Genomic DNA, 17,763 nt, shown 5'->3' with positions numbered 1-17,763 from the left:
ATTGACGCGAGGTCGCAACGCAGTGGAGGGCGTGGCCTAGCCATAAATTAGCCAATCACTTTATAGAGCTCTTTTTCTGTCTGCGCACGCAGGAACACGACGCTCACGTCATGTTTTTAATTTTCATTGAACGCTAGATAACAAAACGCATAAATAACCATCTAGTAGAACAAAAAATGCTTTATGTCTTGCTTGACATTTGTCCGTTCGCCTGCTAGTTTATACGTGTAACGTCCTACTTGTTCCTATTTATTTATTTTATTTTAAATGTCTTATTTCAAGTGTGATTCTAGGATCTTACCCTAGGATTTACTCTGACCCGTCTGCGAATATTTGTAATAGCGCCTGTACGCTTGGTATAATGAATTTAAACCAAAAACGATAGACAATATGGTGTTTGCGAATGAGGGCTGGGCGGAAAGATCCAAATATCGATACCAACGGTAATATCTGTATCGGATCCAAGTGATAGCTCGATGAATCTGTATTTTCAGTACTTTTATTTTCACAAATATCTGTTGTTGTTGTTCAAATTATTACATTGTAGTAATTGTTTGTATGTTGTACATAGTGGATGAAAACTCACCTCAGGTAATAAGTTCATGTAGTCAGGAGGGCTTTGTGGGCGAAAAGCCACAAGATTTGAATGAGAGCCAATACTAGTTTTTGCTTTTGTTTACATATTGGCACTATTGAGTCTATTTTGCTTAGAATCCAGTAACTGTGTTGATAGTTACATTGTCTTGTATTTTTCTAATGCAAATATATATTATGTATGTTGCCAAATCATAGATCATCGATAGCTTTTTTCCCCCAAAAATCTGTCATGTATTTTATTTTGGCTATTATCACGACCAACATATTGAAGGAAAAAAAAAATCACAAAATCATTCAAGTATCTTGACAAATAAAAAGTAAAAAGTATCAGAATCTCCAATACTCGCCTGTTTACACTTACCATCGGATCGATTCAAAAATCTGCAGTATTGCTCAACCTTATGTGTCTGCAAAGTGTATTCAACTCTTTTTGCACCTGCGCTTTGTTTATTTTTTTTTATACAATCCATGTACATATTTGTAACTGTGTGTGTGTGTATATAGTGTATATATTATGTTCAGTGTGAATATGTCCTGAAAATAAGGATGGCCGAGAATGAAAACCATTCAAATGTCCTTTCAATAACACATTTCTGTAAAATTTACTTCAATACACTCATAGTACATAGAAAATAATGTATATTATACTTCATGTGTGAAGTACAGTTTTGAGTTCTTTTATTTGGGCGTAGACATCCTTTCACTCCCTTTTTAAATGGCAGTAAAAAAAAAAGACTTTATGAGACCCAATGGTGCAGGGGAAGGACTTTAGACAGCTATGTAAAACAAAGATGAATTTAACTAAAACTCAACCAAACACAGAAAAAAACGTATTTGCTGCGTATCAAAATGCTCTGTACATTTCCATTTATAACAATGTGTTTCAGGCAATTATTATACTGTTTGAATACAAAGAGCAACTGTTTCATTTACAATCTAAGGCTGCCCATCTTGTCCCTTTCATCCTGTGTGGGGTTTGAAAGTCTCCTTCATGAGAACAGCCCGTGACAGTCAAAGAGTGCTGCTGTGTAATGGGTGGGGGTGGATGGGGTATATGACTTGCTTTCCAGAGGAGCATTTACAGTCTGTCATGTTCCCCCACCCCATCCCAGCTCAAGTTTGAGTTCTCAGGAAGCTGAGCTTTCTTCTGCTACTGCTGGTTGACTGGTGGGGGGCGGACCCTCTGATTGTGTTGCTTCTGACGGACTCCTGGAGGACTTCTTTAGCTGGGGGGGACTTTGGACATGCTGCACAGAAAGCTGCGGTTTGGCTAGGATGAGCTGTGGCACCGACGTGCCCGCTGCTAGCTGGACCATGGAGGTGGTGGCTGCTTTGGTACCAGCCTGAGTAAGATGTGCGGTGACAGGTTTGGCCTGTACGAGCTGAGTCACCTGGCCTGATGGATTTGCCTGCATTAGCGTGGCTAGCTGGTTTGCTGGGATGGTGATAATTGTTATTTTCTCCCCTGCTTTGGAGCCAGTAGGCAGCATGGTGGGCAGGGCCTGAATGACAAGTTTTGGAGGGGCGCTAGCACTGGCTACTGTAACTGGGGCTCCTGTAGCTGTGGTTAGTACTGGGGAGGAGTTTAATGTTACCTGGCCAAGCGAGTTAGTCATTACCACAGGCATGGTGCGAATGGACCTGTCAAAGAGAAAAACATGGATCAATAAGCACCGTGTAATGGTTCAACAACATACTGATTGCTGAATCTCATGTTTTCTGATAATCACAAATATATTAGCCAGTATTCTACAAGACAGCAACCAAAAGGTTTAGATCAGGGGAGTCAGCCCGTGGGCCGGCTCAGGCCCGCAAACTGGTTTAATCTGGCCCGCGAGATGATTTTGTAAAGTAGAAAAATGAGCTGCAAAATGTTTCAATAACATAAGCTGCTGTTCTAATTACCTCCACCGGATGGCACAATAGCAGCTGTGCTAAGCAAGCAAACTGGGGTGGAACAAGCAGCTCAAGCAAACACAGCCAGTCAGGATGAGCTACTTTGTGTTTTGCTCGCGCTATTTATTACGGCTTCTACTCTTAACATTCTGTGCTTTAGCACCCTCATTACCCTAATATGTAAAAGAGAAAAGCGGACACAGGAGAAGAGAGAAGGTGAATGACTGTTGGCGGGTCTTAAGAAACTTCTGTTTCAGTGACGGTGCAGTGAAAGCTACCTACGTCGTTGCTAATGAAATCGCAGCGGTTTTAAAACCTATTTAGTGAGGGTGAACTTGTAAAAACTTGCATGATGAAGGCAGCAGAGATTGTGTGCCCTGAAAAGCGGCAAGCTTTTGCAAACAGACTGACAAGAAACACAGTTGCAGACAGGATTTCCAATCTTTCAGTGGATTTGGACAGCCAGTTAAAGCACAAGACAAAGTCATTTATTGTGTTTTCATATCTTTGTGAGCAAGTTTGTTCTGTAATGAGCATAAATAAAACAAAGCTGCGCTCAAGGCTCACGCAAAAGCACTTGAACCACACCGTGAAGTTGGCTGCCACTGAGGATGTGACGCCTGATATTGATGTGCTGGTGAAAGCTAAAAGACGCAAGGTATCAGAAGTCAAATAAACAGTGCAACCCCACTTGAAGTGCTGCATGAGACACCCCGATATAGTTCTATGATCTGTGATATGGTTCTGTGAATCCATGAGGCATTGTGTGTTTGTGTGCTCTTCAGAATTTTCAAAAATCTTTGGACCGTATTAAAACAAAACAGATTGAAACATGATGCATAATATTTACCATGATTTTACCCGTCTAGCCCACTTGGGAATAGACTTTCCTCCTTGTGGCCCCTGAGCTAAAATGAGTGTGACACCCCTCGCTTAGATGAACAACAAAATATTCTTTACATATACTCAAGATGCAGCAAGGTTGCATTGAGACAGTAAACCAAGGGAAGTGAATCATAATCATATTACAATCATAACTACTGTATTACACAATGAATACAGGAGGAGTAGGAGCCTTACTTGTTCAAAGTAGAAAAACACATTATTTTCATTAACTAGTAGTCATGATTTTTTAAATGACTAGTTTGAGGCAAAATGTTTAAAATAAATATGGCACTTTTTCTAGAATGTGTATTGCATACTGCAGTGTCTTATTTCGACCAAACAGTGTTTATTTGTGAAAAGCATGTGGTGGCATCACAGTAAAAGAAGTATAACGTGTTCTTTACATGACATTAGTTTGAGGGAAGAGCTGCTGCCTATATCGCTATCACTTGATATCGCTAATGAAGTGCTCGACAATATTGGTACATCCAATATCAGTAAAAAGCTAATATCAAGATTTTTAAAATGAAACATAAGAAACAGCAAACGGCTGGCAGTCCAATAAATACAATTATCAAATTAAAAATACAAATGTAGATAGAGTGTACAGAAAAACTGAAGGATGTGGGGGGGCCACTTTGATAATTTTACGTATTAAAGACGCTGAAACTAATCCAATGTTGGTCATTATATGCTAACATATCAAACAAAACATGCGCATCTTAGCTTTGTGTTATTAGTGTTTTATCTAATAATATATCTCATTAACAATGAATTAGGGTGTACTTACATTTGGGCAATCGTTCAGTGCCAGGGCCCTTTTAACACCTAAAGCACGGAACATTTGACTAGTGTGAACGCACTCAATGGTGACAATAGTCAATATTTGGCTATTCTGTTTTTAGAATATGCAGAGGGCCAATAAAAAAATGGCTGTGGGCCCGACATGGCCACCAGGCCGCACTTTGGACATTGAAATTGTTTCTTTGTCGAAAACAGAAAAGTGCAACAGCAGAGAGTTTGAAGAGTGTGAATGATTATTGTATTTATAGTAAAGTTCCTTATTGGCTGAAGTGCAGCATTAATAGTTCCAAGTTGGAGCCTCTTTCCCCCACACTGCTTCGTCTTATTCCCTTGTCTTCGTCCATTTCCGTATTTCACCGGGAAGACCCGATGTTCCCAAAGAGGAGACATTAACCACGGAATAAAGTCTCCAAGCTCTGGCTTCTCATGGGCACTATCTATTGTCTAAGGCTGGACTGCACTGCATTTGTTTACTGAGTACACGTGTGAGAGGCACTCAAAGGACTTTGACACTGCGATTTACTACTCATCAGCAGCATCAGGAGCAACTGGGGGTTTCAGCATCTTGCCCAAAGACACTTCGACACACTTTTTATGATTAAGGGCGCAAAACAAATCCAAACCTAAATGGACCTGTGTGGGAAAAGTGATTGCCCCCCCTGTTAAAACATCTATGAGTCTGGAAAAGGTTATAAAGCCATTTCTAAAGCTTTGGGACTCCAGCAAACCACAATGAGAGCCATTATCCACAAATGGTGAAAACATGGAACAGTGGTGAACCTTCCCAGGAGTGGCTGGCCAGCCAAAATTATCCCAAGAGTGCAGCGACGACTCATCCAAGGGGTCACAAAAGACTCCACAACAACATCCAAAAAACTGCAGGCCTCACTTGCCTCAGTTAAGGCCAGTGTTCATGACTCCACCATAAGGCGGCCTGCATGGCAGTGTTCCAAGACGAAAACCACTACTGAACAAAAAGAGCATTAAGTCTCGTCTCAATTTTGCCAGAAAACATCTTGATGATCCCCAAGACCTTTGGGAAAATACTCTGTGGTCTGATGAGACAAAAGTTGAACTTTTTGGAACGTGTGTGTCCCATTACATCTGGGATAAAAGTAACACTGCATTTCAGAAAAAGAACGTCACACCAACAGTAAAATATGGTGGTGGTAGTGTGATGGTCTGGGGCTGTTTTGCTGCTTCAGGACCTGGAAGACTTGCTGTGATAAATGGAACCATGAATTCTGCTGTCTACCAAAAATCTTGAAGGAGAATGTCCCGCCATCTGTCCGTGACCTCAAGATGAAATCACCTTGAGTTCTGCAGCAGGACAATGATCCAAAACACACCAGCAAGTCCACCTCTGAATGGCCGAAGAAAAACAAAATGAAGACTTTGGAGTGGTCTAGTCAAATCCTGACCTGAATCCTATCGAGATGCTGTGGCATGACCTTAAAAAGGCGGTTCATGCTCGGAAATCCTCCAATGTGGCTGAATTACAACAATTCTGCAAGAATGAGAGGGCCAGTTATCGTAGACGCTTGCCTGCAGTTGTTGCTGCAAAGGGTGGCCCAACCACTAATTAGGTTTAGGGGGCAATCACTTTTTCCACACAGGGCCATGTAGGTTTGGATTTTTTTTCTCCCTTAATAATGAAAAGTTTCACTTAAAAAGTCCATTTTGTGTTCAGTTGTGTTGTCATTGATTAATAGTGAAATTTGTTTGATGATCTGAAACATTTAAGTGTGACAAATAGGCCTGTCACGATAGTCAATAAATCGAACGATAAAAAACAAAGCCGGTCATTTTGTTGGCCTCGATAAATTGACATGTGCGTGCATGTTTGTTTTCCTCTTTCCTCTGTTTACCACACAGGCTGGATGACAAGAGGGTTCACTGTGCACGTTGGTGAAGTTAGTTTCATGTTGGACGTTGGATATTCGTCTCCGTCGCTGTTAATTTTATGTTGGCAGTTGGATATTCGGCTCCGTAGCAACAGCGGTAGTTCCCCCTCACTGTGCACGGACTTCTCTCTCATGGTACGGTGAGCTTGCAGAAGAGTGTGTGGAAATATTTCCCCAGCGGACTGCTCATTCACAGTCGGCTAAGTCAGCAAAAAACCTCTCACACTCTCTCTCGCCACCACTAGTAAGTCAGCTATTGCTATTCCTTATACAGCAATAGCCAGTATCAGCTAGCTGGGTTAGCTTGGTTTAGTGGAGCCTGCTAGTGTCTGTGTTTGTGTGCATGCCACTCAGGCTGTGCAAGTTGCGCTTTAGTGCTTGTTGATGTAACCCAGCGTTTTAAGTTGGCTGCTGACTCCGTGCAAGTTGTGTGTGAAATAGGGACATCAACCACGGCTTCAAGAGGCACTCGATAGCTATCTCACTTAGCCATACTCAAAACACATTAAAGGTGGTGGCGGACACTCCCCAAGACATTAGAGCAAGACACTACACTGCACAGGGATTACTTCAGGCTGCAATAGTACGAGCCACAGATGATCGTTTTGTGATAACAGACATATGACAATTACACGTTTTCCGCACAGTTTCAATGCGCGTTCTTAATGACTTGTATTTGTAGCTTACTTCATTTTATGCCTGAAAATGCTTAACTTTATAACATATTAACATATATTTTTGAAAAACTGTGATGGAGTGAAGCCGCAAAATTCGAATCGCTAAGTAATGAAAGATTACAATACAGAGCTAAATAAAAATCTAAAAAAAATACATTTCAGTCAGTAGGGTTTATAAATAAAATTAAATGAAGGAGAGTAGTGTCAAACCTTGTGGTGGAATTACTGGGGATGATGGTGACATAGGTTTGTTGAGAGTGGGAGGCAGCAGGAACGTTTGTGCCCAGGATTTCTGGACCCTGCTGGCTGGACAACATGCCCTCACTGTCTTCGCCTTCATCATTATCATCAATAACGCGAATGTTCTTTGGCATGTCCTTAAACTGGTAGGCCAACCTCTGACCCTCCACTTTTGCAAGGATGCCACGCTGGTAATAATATCTGCATAAGGACACACAAGATTGATCATATTCTACAAAAATGCTTATATTGAACAGAAATGCTTATTCTACGTTTTTGTTTGTGTTGAACGGCTGACCTTAGGGCTCGACCCATTGTTTCATAGTTCATATCAGGCTTGTTCTTGTGTTTTCCCCACAGTTTGGACACCGCCTTGGAGTCAACCAGTTTAAAGATGCCCTTTTCTCTCTGCATCCACTTGATGTATCTTGGACAGGTGTTTTTGTCCTGCAACAACTCCAGTAGGAACTCCCACAGGTAAGTGGTATTGCCTGGAAGAAGCAAACAATGTCAGCCAATCTAACACTAATTGCTTTGATCTGACACTGAGATTTAACTAAGCACATAAGAACAAATATTTTTTCTGGTGATTTAAGGCCCGATTCTAGGAATATTCAATCCAGTTTCAAGCAGCTGTAGCTTTTTTGATGATGCACAAATCAATACACAGTACCTCACAAAAGTGAGTACAGTATAGCCCTGTAAATTAGATGATTTTTCTTAAAATCTTAAAATTACAAAAAAAAAATTCTGGAAAAAGACGCTCTTTCTATAATATGCATAATTAGGCAGTTTACTAGACCACATATTATTAGCCCTATGTTGGTAAAGCTGGAGTTGCACAGAAAAAGTAGTCAAAGGCAAACTTCAACTTGCTTGAAGGTGGTGTTCTTTATAATTGGCTTCATGTTTACATCCTTGCTCAAATGACAAAAGTCTGTCTTACTTTAAACCTAGGGGACACACTACATTCATTGCCATGATCATTTCAGAAATACAGGCGGTCCTCGTGTTTCGTGGTTACGACGCACTCCCATAAATGAATCATACTGTACACAAAGAAAAAGAGAACTAACTAGATGATGCAATTTCAGTAGAAATTGTGTGTGGATGCTGAAAAGCTGCAGCTAAACTGAAATAAATGTTTAAATCTAATATACTTGAAATCTATTCACCGATTGAGGATCGAACCAGAAACCATCAGGTTGGGAGACGACCTCCAACCTGAGCCACGCCACCGTGCATACAATAAGCAGAATGTCACATGTAATGTTAAATGTAAAACTAATTTCCACCAACAGGATGCGAAATTTAAATTGTCCATTCATTTTCAATGGGGAAAAATGTCACAGAATATAGTGAATTATGAAAAATGTGGGAATATTTAGAATAGTTCTGACAGCCAATGTGAAAGTGAAAATGGAGAATGAATGTTGAAATGTATAAATTAAGTTGAACGTTTACAGTGGGATCAAGGATCAAACCGCCAACCATCGGGTTGGGAAACAACCACACAAAAGTCCTGATAGACAGCCAACGTGTCCTGAATGAGCTGAACATATTTACGTTGAACTGGTTTGAATCGGTTGGGAAATGTGGGAAGAGTTAGCTGACAAAAAATGAGGCGGAATAAGGCGGAGAGGAAGTAGAGGAGTAAATATATGAAAGATGGTGTAGAATTCTATGTGTGTGAATGGTTGTCAGCATTCTCTCGAAGCCTGTCTCTCCCTCCCTTGCAACGCCCCATCTAGTGTGCAAGATAACCACAGGCATAAAAGTAAGGAGTAGTTCTCTCCTTTTTTTAGAACTGTTGTATTAATTCTTGTATTTAGTGTTTCAGTATTGTATTTTATATGTCCTTTATGTGTTCTGTGTTCAGTGTGAGCGACTTAGGTGTTAATGTAGGCATCATTTAATGTAAGTTCTGACTCACATCGCTGTCGAAGGAACGGAACTTGTATGTACTGTAGACCGATGATCTCCTGTAAGGCTATGAAGTATGACTTCCGGGTCAACTTTTTCTAATGGTAAAACTAGTGTTCATCAGAATTTTTCTGACATTTTCTGCATAGAAGTCACATTAACTCGTTTATTTTTTGATTTGACAATTTCAAAGATAAATAAAAACATATAAAAGGCAAATGTCCTACCTTTTCCCTCCCTCGGTCTCTTTTTTATCCCCATGTCAAAGGAGCCATTGGATGGAGGTTGATGCATCTTTGTCTTACGTCCACCTAAAAAAAGGTTTATTTTATATTATTATTTTCTAACTTTCTTGGCACTCTCCCTCTGCAACAGTTACACCCAACTAGTCTGCTCATCACTGCATATTCTGACATCAAATATCAAACAGTTACTATCGAGTACGAGTGTTATGACACAGACCTCCTCTCTTCTTCTTGGCAACAGGTTCACAATCAGGCGGGATGGGGAAGGATTCCTCCTCCTCTATGGATCCACACTCTGTAGAAACCTCCACCACTGTCTCCATCATCACATCTTCTGCTGGGTCCAAACAAATAACATTCATTCCATTTTCTCACTCCAGAATGTCTGGCCATTTATGCCCCCGCGACGAACACTGAACCTTTATTTCAATGCGTGTAGATGTGACGCACATAAAGAGCTTAAAAATGACACATGAAAGTACTTTTCTAAACCATCAGATTGGAGTTGAAATAGAAAAACCTGTTCTGATATTATTTCTGGGTTGCTCCTCCCATTAGTTTAGTATGGTGCCATCACCATCTTTTTTTATATTTAATTATTTTTATTTAATTTTGTTATATACTTCATGTTATTACTATCATTTTATTTTTAATTTATTATATTTTAAGGTTGCTTTTTTTGTCTTTGTTTCTCGTTCTTTACCAGACTAGTTTTGTTCTCTCATTCCCATATGACTTTGCAAAAAAAAATAAAAAATAAAAATCTGTACGATCTGATGTGTCGGGTTAGCAAAGCTCCACAAATATTTATTGAGGGATATTATCTTTTGAAAACAATACATCAGGACCTAGTTGCAGTATTACGGAGGAAATGCTGATACACACTGATGGCTGAGCTTGCAAGAATGCAAGTGTGTTTACGAGAGGTGCCACAAGATCTTGTGTCAAAAGATCTTGCGAGATTAAAACGTCAAGATTTCTCATTCAGAAATGGGCACTAGGCCTGGGACGATAATAAATAAATTAATCACACAATAAATGAAAATGAACTTGATCATTTTGCCTGCCTCAATACATTGCCATGTGTCTGTTTTCCTCATCTCCCGCCTCCAAACAGGCAGGAAGAGGGGTTCACTCTGTGCATTGCTTTCAGCACCTTGGCACGTTTGTTCCATAGGACAACGGCATGAACGGAATACACCCAATCTCGTGTATCACCTTGTCTCGTCTAGTGACACCCCCAGTGTTTACCTGTATTGCGGCCATGTAGTCCTCCAGGAGATTCCATATGCAGAAGAGCTTCAGCTGCTTCAAAGGTTTTATCAAAACACACCATGTCCTGACCGGACATCTCCACTAAAAAAGAAACAAAGACTATATGTTCAATGTGCGGTTAAATGTGTTATTTTTTTCTGTAATTAATTCATCGTAATGAATGCATTGAAGCCCTGGCCCTAATAATAATAATATAGTCTCTTACCAGTCTCTGCCACTTCTGTGACCACCTCCTGCTCCTCAGCCACATCCTGCATGATGTAAGTTTCGTCATCATAGACCAGAACCTGCGCAGAGTAACACTCTTCCACCTGGGCACCAGGCAACTCCTCCACAATCACTGCTGGACAGCCATCATCCTGCACTTCCACACCTTCCTCTTCCTCCACCTCTTCACCGCCATCCACAATTACTGCTTCTATCTCCTGCTGAATGACTTCGTCATCCTCCTCCTCGGCTGGCTGCTGCTCACACTACAGTTTAGAGAGATGCAAAAAAGGTGAGAGGTATAGTTGGTAGGTCACTGCTGTACTGTACTGTACTATGCCCTTTTCCCACATTATACAAACACATTATTTGTTTGCAGTGATGTGGAAGCACATATTCATGCATGTAGACTAGCCTGAGACTAAAAGCTATTTTTGTTATAATTAATCTTATAGCCTTAATTTTGAGTACTATGGATTTTGCAGATTTTACGGTTTTACCATGTACCGTTCAGTCTGCCCTGCACGGGACAATCCGCCCTTATGGACCGCATTTTTGCACATTTTCCACTGTGTGTGTGTGTGTGTGTGTGTGTCACATGTGCATGTCCAGGCTAACGAAAACAACTGAACGCGATGTAATGTCCCATTTCCTACACTGTACATATTTCAAGCGAGGCACGGCCTGCCTACAAGCAAACAAAGCAAAGAGACAGTATACTGTATATGGGTGACACCAGCCAGTATTTAAGAAATACAACGGTTGATTATTTAAAAAAATTAAACCAATTGGTAATTCATTATTTAGTGAAATGTTTTATTTTCTCGTGTATTTATAATGGTGCTTTAACCAAGGAAAAATGTGTTTTTTCCAATTATTTGATTCATCAAAAACATTTTCAGTAGAATAGTCGATTACTAAAGTATTCGATATAGCTGCAGCCCTAATATATTGTCATATATTTTAAACATTTTTTCATTGCACTTTTCTTAAAACATAATGTTAAAATCTCGTCTCGCAGACCCAATCTCGTGTATCGTCGTGTCAACTGAGTGTCTTGTGACACACCTAGTTTATACCGTTATACTCGACTCCTGTCGAGTTCTGAATCACATCGCCACATTTTGTGACCCTCAACGTGAGTAATATGTCGACCGACGGCGCAACTCAGTGCTAACAAGGCGGCTCATGCCGGTGCTATCTATGCCCGACTTTTGGCAACACAGCACACGCCTGTGACTTCAACACATCGAAGCCCAGTTCCGACGGCGAGGAATAACACGGGGCATGACAATGTATTTCCACATAGTGGCCGCGCTGGACCTCCACTTTCTCCAATACCGCATGACGGTATGACGGATAATTTTAGTGGTTTTGAAATCGTGACTTTTTCATACCATACCTCGAAACTGGTAACCAGCCCATGCCTAAGCACTATAAAAGCAAGTTTTAAAAATTTTAAGCGCCAGCTCGTGCTCTGTCGTACATGTCTTCATCACTGTCATTCCGCACAGCAAGTTTCATCTTCCTCATCATCGTTCATTTTCATTCATTACTGGCGAGTACCTACAGTATTTAAAATGCTTTAATGCGTCCATGAAGCATAATATAGGGCTTAAGCTTGGATTGTGCTTCTATGCATTTAGCTTGTTAGTTTCCTTCATCAAGAGTGAACAACGGCAATTAAAGAGATGGGAAATGTTATTGTAGCTGTATCTAATCTAATAATTACAACAATCACTTTTATTGCAAACATTTAACCAAACACAGTCAACCTCAAGCTAGCAGGACGGTTTGGACAGCGAGGCGTAGCACAGCACACGGTGGCACCTAAATGCTAGCAGCACAACCCAGGCTTTATTACAATTAAAATAGACTTTTAGAAATAGATTTTTATGGGTCTCTCAATTACTTGCATTTTTGTGCTATTTGCGGGTCATTTCAGAATGTAACTGTAACTAACTGCAGTATCATATAATCTCATTAATAATGAGTTAACTTTATGTTTAGAATATGCTAAGGCCAAACCCCCCCCCCAAAAAAACGAGCCGAAAACGGACGGGGTCACACTTTGAGAGCCTTTGGTTTACTGTGCTTCTTTTTACGAAAGTGCAACAATGCACTGCAGACACTGCAACAGTGACAGTTGAAACAGTCTGATTTTATTTCTCGTCAATTAAACTTCCTTATTGGTTGAATAGTTCCAGCTTATAGCTCTATTATGGAGTCAAATCGGTGCCAAAATCCACACAAATAAAAACCATAATCAACACGCATAATGATCACTCTCCTTGCGCTCGCAATCTCCGAATAACCGCTTGCTGGCGCTTCCTACTCGCTTCCTCAGCGCACGCTGACATGAAAGAAAGTATCGCTCTTCTCAACAAGCAGTGGGTGCTGCTGTAGGCCCGTCCTCCGTCTCAAATCACTCACAGGCAGTTCAGTCTTTGGAACATTAAAAAAAAAAACAAAAAAAAAACAAGACGAAAGCATTTTTTAACATTTATTTTGCTTTCCATTATTCTGTTGCTCCTACAACATTATTCATCTCGCCTATGGTGGCCATTAAATTACATGCATATGCATCAAGGCTAATTATGCAAATTCGACAAGGACGTCATTTCATTTTCCTAACATCTGATGGCCCAACATGGCATAGAGCTGAATGGACTGTACTCTGTTAATCTCTCAGAAATGATTTGCACAACTGCTCATTTCATACCGCCCTCCCTCCCAAGAGCGCATCATGACAGCAGTTGTGGGGTCTTACCTGTTGTGGCTCCTCCACCATGGTAACATACTCCACAATATTCCCACCGCCATCTGACACCACCACAGAGGTCATCACTCATTCCTAAGAAAACAAAAGATGAAATGTCTGGCTGGTGAAGACTGGCGCTACTTACCAAGGGTAAAGAATATGTCAATTGGAACATCATTGATATTCAGGTTTGTAAACGTTGGTGTGTGTGTGTGTGTGTCACACAATAAAAAGGTGTATAGTGTATCTAATAGCCCTTTGAATGCTTTTCTAATACTATGGCAGAGTATATAGATAGGGATGAGTGATATGGCCTAAAATCCATATTGCGAAATTCAGTTATCCCTTGTCATTTTGCGCTTCGACTTTCGTGGCAAAAAAAAAAAAAAAACATCGCTGTTTTGCGGTTGACTTGGCCTATTACTGGTCGCAAATATGCATATTTGAGCAAATTTGAGGTGTGTCTAGCCTAAATCATGCATTTTCAGTGAAACCTTGGTTAGCGTCATTAATCCGCTCCAGAATATCCTACTCTAACCAGAACATCCTCTAACCGCATCAATCTTTCCCATGAGAAATAACGTAAATGCAATTAATTTGTTCCAGAAAGCCAAAAATGTTAAGACAAAACACTTTTTAAAACAGTTTTACACTTATAGTTTTACATGCAGAAAACAATTAAAAAAGCTTGTACATTAGGGGTGTCACGAGGCATTCCGGAAACCAGAAATGGCTAGCAGGGACAGCTGTTGCCAAGCAGAAGCTATAGTAACTCTACATTTGGTCAATGTTACTTAATATTAGTCAGATCATCATTTTTTTTTTAACGTGAAAACAATGTGACATAATACAGTGTATGAATGGACGTATATGCAATACAAGAGGTGCCCATTACGGCGATCGCGAAGGTAGCGTTGGTCGTGTGTCACCTACTTCATAACCATCACTTCGATGTCATATGACACCAGTCAGCTGACATTATGCCCCCTCCTGATTCGCTCTAGTGCCACAGCTGCATAAAAAAGCGGAGATGATTTGAATTACTGAACAATATCAACTATTTTGATGACCTGTAAACTTTGAAACTGTGAATGTGAAATACTAATCGTTAGTATTTAGTATAGTAGTTGTTTACTGCTTAGATTTGATATATGCTATATGTCTTATAGTAAGATGTAGATCATTTTCAATGTACATAAATACTCATATTTGTAAATAAAATAAATAAATAAATATATACGGTATACATTCTCTGTTTATAGTAGGAGGTAGATCTTTGGGGCACGGTAGCCCACAGGCTCAAAAAGTGTGAGCACCCCTGTGCTATATAGATACTGTACATCTATAGCCTATTAGCATACTGACCACAATTAATTTGAAATCAAATATCGATCAAATATCATAAAAACGTTTCACTGCACTTTATTTTGGAAAAACATGCACCGGAATCACCTGTCTGCCCTGTTGGCACTTGACAGAGAAGGAGTGGAAGAAACCCATTTACAGTTAATTAATGCATTTGATGTTCAAGCCTGTGAAAACGACCCCAACGTTGACATTATTACCGACAGTAAATTTGAATATTTAAAAAAAAAAAAAATCTTGCCACAGCGACACAGCAGCGGCAGCAGTCCGCCTCCCATGCAGGCCACCACCACAGCTTCATAAAATCCTAGGGGAAACCCTGTTACCCAGTGGCTGAGTGCACTTTACAAGCACCAGCGATCACCGCTTCATAACACATCCGTAAAAAACACACACAAAGATCTCGCAAGATTAAAATGTGGCAAGATTTCAATTTCTTTGCCGGCCTTAATATATTGCGATGGTTTTCTTTTGATCACGGCTGCAAAATAACCCAAAAAGGAGCCAAAAAAAAGCTGCAAGTGCTAGCATTTTGATAAAGAAGGTGCGAAACACTATTGAATCCAAGAAATAACACAGCTAGGCCTGTTACGATAACACATTTTGCTGGTTGATAATTGTGCGACAAATTCTTATCGATATTCGATATTATGGCAACATTTTTATGACAATTTTTTCCATTCATTGTAGTCATGAGAAGTAAATTTCCCCCAGTTGAAAAAACTGTCCGTGTCGGTCGTAGGTGTCCATGCGCTCACCGTGTTCATTCTGTTTAAAACCTACATTTTCCCACACTGTGGCATTCACTTTTGTGCTGTCATTCATGTTAGCGTATGCTGGCTCACGGAGCTAACTGCAGCTAGGGTAGTAGCCATCGGCATATGCCAAAGGTAGTAGCGAGCATAGAGCAGCTACTGTAGTAGCTGGTAGCCCCGCCTTCACAAAGAGGCTGACGGGCATTGGAGCTGACTTCCGCTTCCTGTTTCCATGCATTAGCACGTTAATAGGCTAATACATGAAGTTCTGGGATGAAAATACATTAAGAACACAGTTGCACTCAAGCAGTGTATTAATAACAGGACGTGCACCATATTGTACACTAACCAGACAATGTACACATGACCATGTGACTACACGTGCCGCGACTGTTTACTGGAGGTGGGCGGATCAATACAAATATTGATATTAAATATACCAAAATATTATATTATGAGGTCAATACCAATATTATTGTAATACAAAAGGGAATAAGGGCATCATTTTTATTATTTTTTGATATTGTAACACTATCTTATATTTATATATCTTTTATATCTTATCTATCAACTTCTAAGTGTGTGCATAGGGCTTGCCGAAATATTTGTCCTGTGTTTTATTGTCATTCTCACCAAAAACTCACAAATCGCTTCAATGATCCTGAATATTTTTAACGGGCCGGGTATTTACTCGGTATCGGATCGATCCCAAAATCTGTAGTATCGCCCTCCTCCACTGTTTACTGTATAGGAAAATTACGTGCATATATTATAATACGAAACTAATTAACAACAGTATACCAAACTTCAATATATCGCTAAAATAACGTATTATTCGTGTTCACGACCAATTGAGTACTGCTAGTAAAAACTATATTTTTACGGTCGCATCGCAGGCTAATGTTTACTTTCTGTACGGGCTGGCTCGTCAGAGTGCGGTTTACCAGACTTCCCGCAACTCAAACATCAGCTAACTAGTTAGAAAATATTAATACCTGTTGGTCAACATAGTTACAAACACTGAAACAAAGACGCATTTTACACCGCAATATCTGACAGGGTAAAGTTATGTCCTGTGCGTAGCTAGTTAGCATTAGCAATTAGCTTGCTGCCACGCTATTTCCCCTTATATAAGACTCAAGTCCATGGTTGGCAAGTAAAGCAAAGTGCACGGAAAGAGTTTATTTGGGGGAATTGAAACGTCCAGTCGCAGTATATGTACACGTTGGTAGAATTAGTTTCCACATCTTACCTTGTGTTTCTGTTAGCACAAAGTTAGCTCCACCGCTACTGCTTGCTGGGCCCAATGTTAGCCTAGTAGTTGACAAGGCAAACCCGCTAGTTTCACTGTGATCTTTGGTCAGCAGGTCCTCCGTCCCTTAAACACCTTGAAGGCGATGCTCCAATCTGTCTGTGAATCCGCACAATGAGGATGAATGCATGCCGCACAGATGTTTTGATTTCACCAAGTTCTTTGCTATCGTGTAGCTTTTCCGGCGCGCAGTCTATTGGGTAAACGGATACCGCTGGCCAAAGCATCGACCGCCATGACGTCACCAGGACAATCCCCATGAACAACGAGCGATATCGAATGAACTCGTCGCAATATGGGTTTAATTAAAAAACACAGCCAAATTACTCAGTAAATTTAAAAACCTCGATTCAACCAATTCTGACAAATTTAAATCAATTAAATAATAAACTGTCGTAGTAATACTGTCGCTGTTTTTCAAACTGGTCTAAAAATTTGGATCCGGAGTGTATTTAGAAAGTGGTAAACAGGTTTTCTATGCTCAAACTACACAAATATTCATATAAATAAAGGAATTCTACTTTGCGTAAATTCGCCTATCACAATCAAGCCTGGAACCAATTTACCCTGATAAATGAGGAATTACTGTTGTTACTTTGTCTTGTATTGTTAAAGTGTTCACAACTAAGTCGGCTAGGGGTCGTCTATTTTTAGCTTCCACCACATCAAAACCCACTTGGGGCACCAATATCTATTTGGCCACTACATTGAAGGGAACGCTACATACTGTAAATATTTACTAAACACATTGTGATGTTTACTTCCTGTTATGTTCTTTTATTTTGTTACTGTTTTCTTCCGTTGCCTCCCTAGGTTCCCTTCCTTGGGGTCGAGGGGTGGATTATTTATTAATAAATAATCACTGTTTCGTGGTTGAACGCGGCCTATTATTAGCCTAAGCATATGCATAATTCAGC

At 40.2% G+C, this 17,763-nt stretch overlaps 1 protein-coding gene across 3 annotated transcripts; it reads right to left on the bottom strand.

The window, feature by feature from the left end:
• Window positions 1–495: 495 nt before the first annotated feature.
• Window positions 496–17,117, bottom strand: elf2a (E74-like factor 2a (ets domain transcription factor)). Of its 3 annotated transcripts, XM_054791449.1 has the most exons (10): window positions 16,787–17,117; window positions 14,348–14,426; window positions 13,424–13,507; window positions 10,652–10,919; window positions 10,423–10,527; window positions 9,389–9,508; window positions 9,154–9,237; window positions 7,302–7,494; window positions 6,974–7,204; window positions 496–2,238 (listed from the first exon to the last, which is right to left on the bottom strand). In XM_054791449.1, the coding sequence occupies exons 3-10, from the start codon at window positions 13,496–13,498 to the stop codon at window positions 1,725–1,727; spliced, it is 1,590 nt and encodes a 529-aa protein (XP_054647424.1). In that variant the 5' UTR covers window positions 13,499–13,507; window positions 14,348–14,426; window positions 16,787–17,117; the 3' UTR covers window positions 496–1,724. The 3 variants fall into 3 exon arrangements, with proteins under 3 accessions (XP_054647424.1, XP_054647423.1, XP_054647425.1); XM_054791448.1 differs by lacking the exon at window positions 14,348–14,426 and having other exon boundaries at window positions 497–2,238; window positions 16,787–17,110; XM_054791450.1 differs by lacking the exon at window positions 14,348–14,426 and having other exon boundaries at window positions 499–2,238; window positions 9,389–9,505; window positions 16,787–17,105.
• Window positions 17,118–17,763: the final 646 nt, after the last annotated feature.

The sequence above is a fragment of the Dunckerocampus dactyliophorus genome, chromosome 11 (genome assembly GCF_027744805.1).
Source record: "Dunckerocampus dactyliophorus isolate RoL2022-P2 chromosome 11, RoL_Ddac_1.1, whole genome shotgun sequence".
Lineage (NCBI taxonomy): Eukaryota > Metazoa > Chordata > Actinopteri > Syngnathiformes > Syngnathidae > Dunckerocampus > Dunckerocampus dactyliophorus.
The sequence above is the reverse complement of the archived record's forward strand: the minus strand, read 5'-3'. Positions and strand labels throughout refer to the sequence as shown.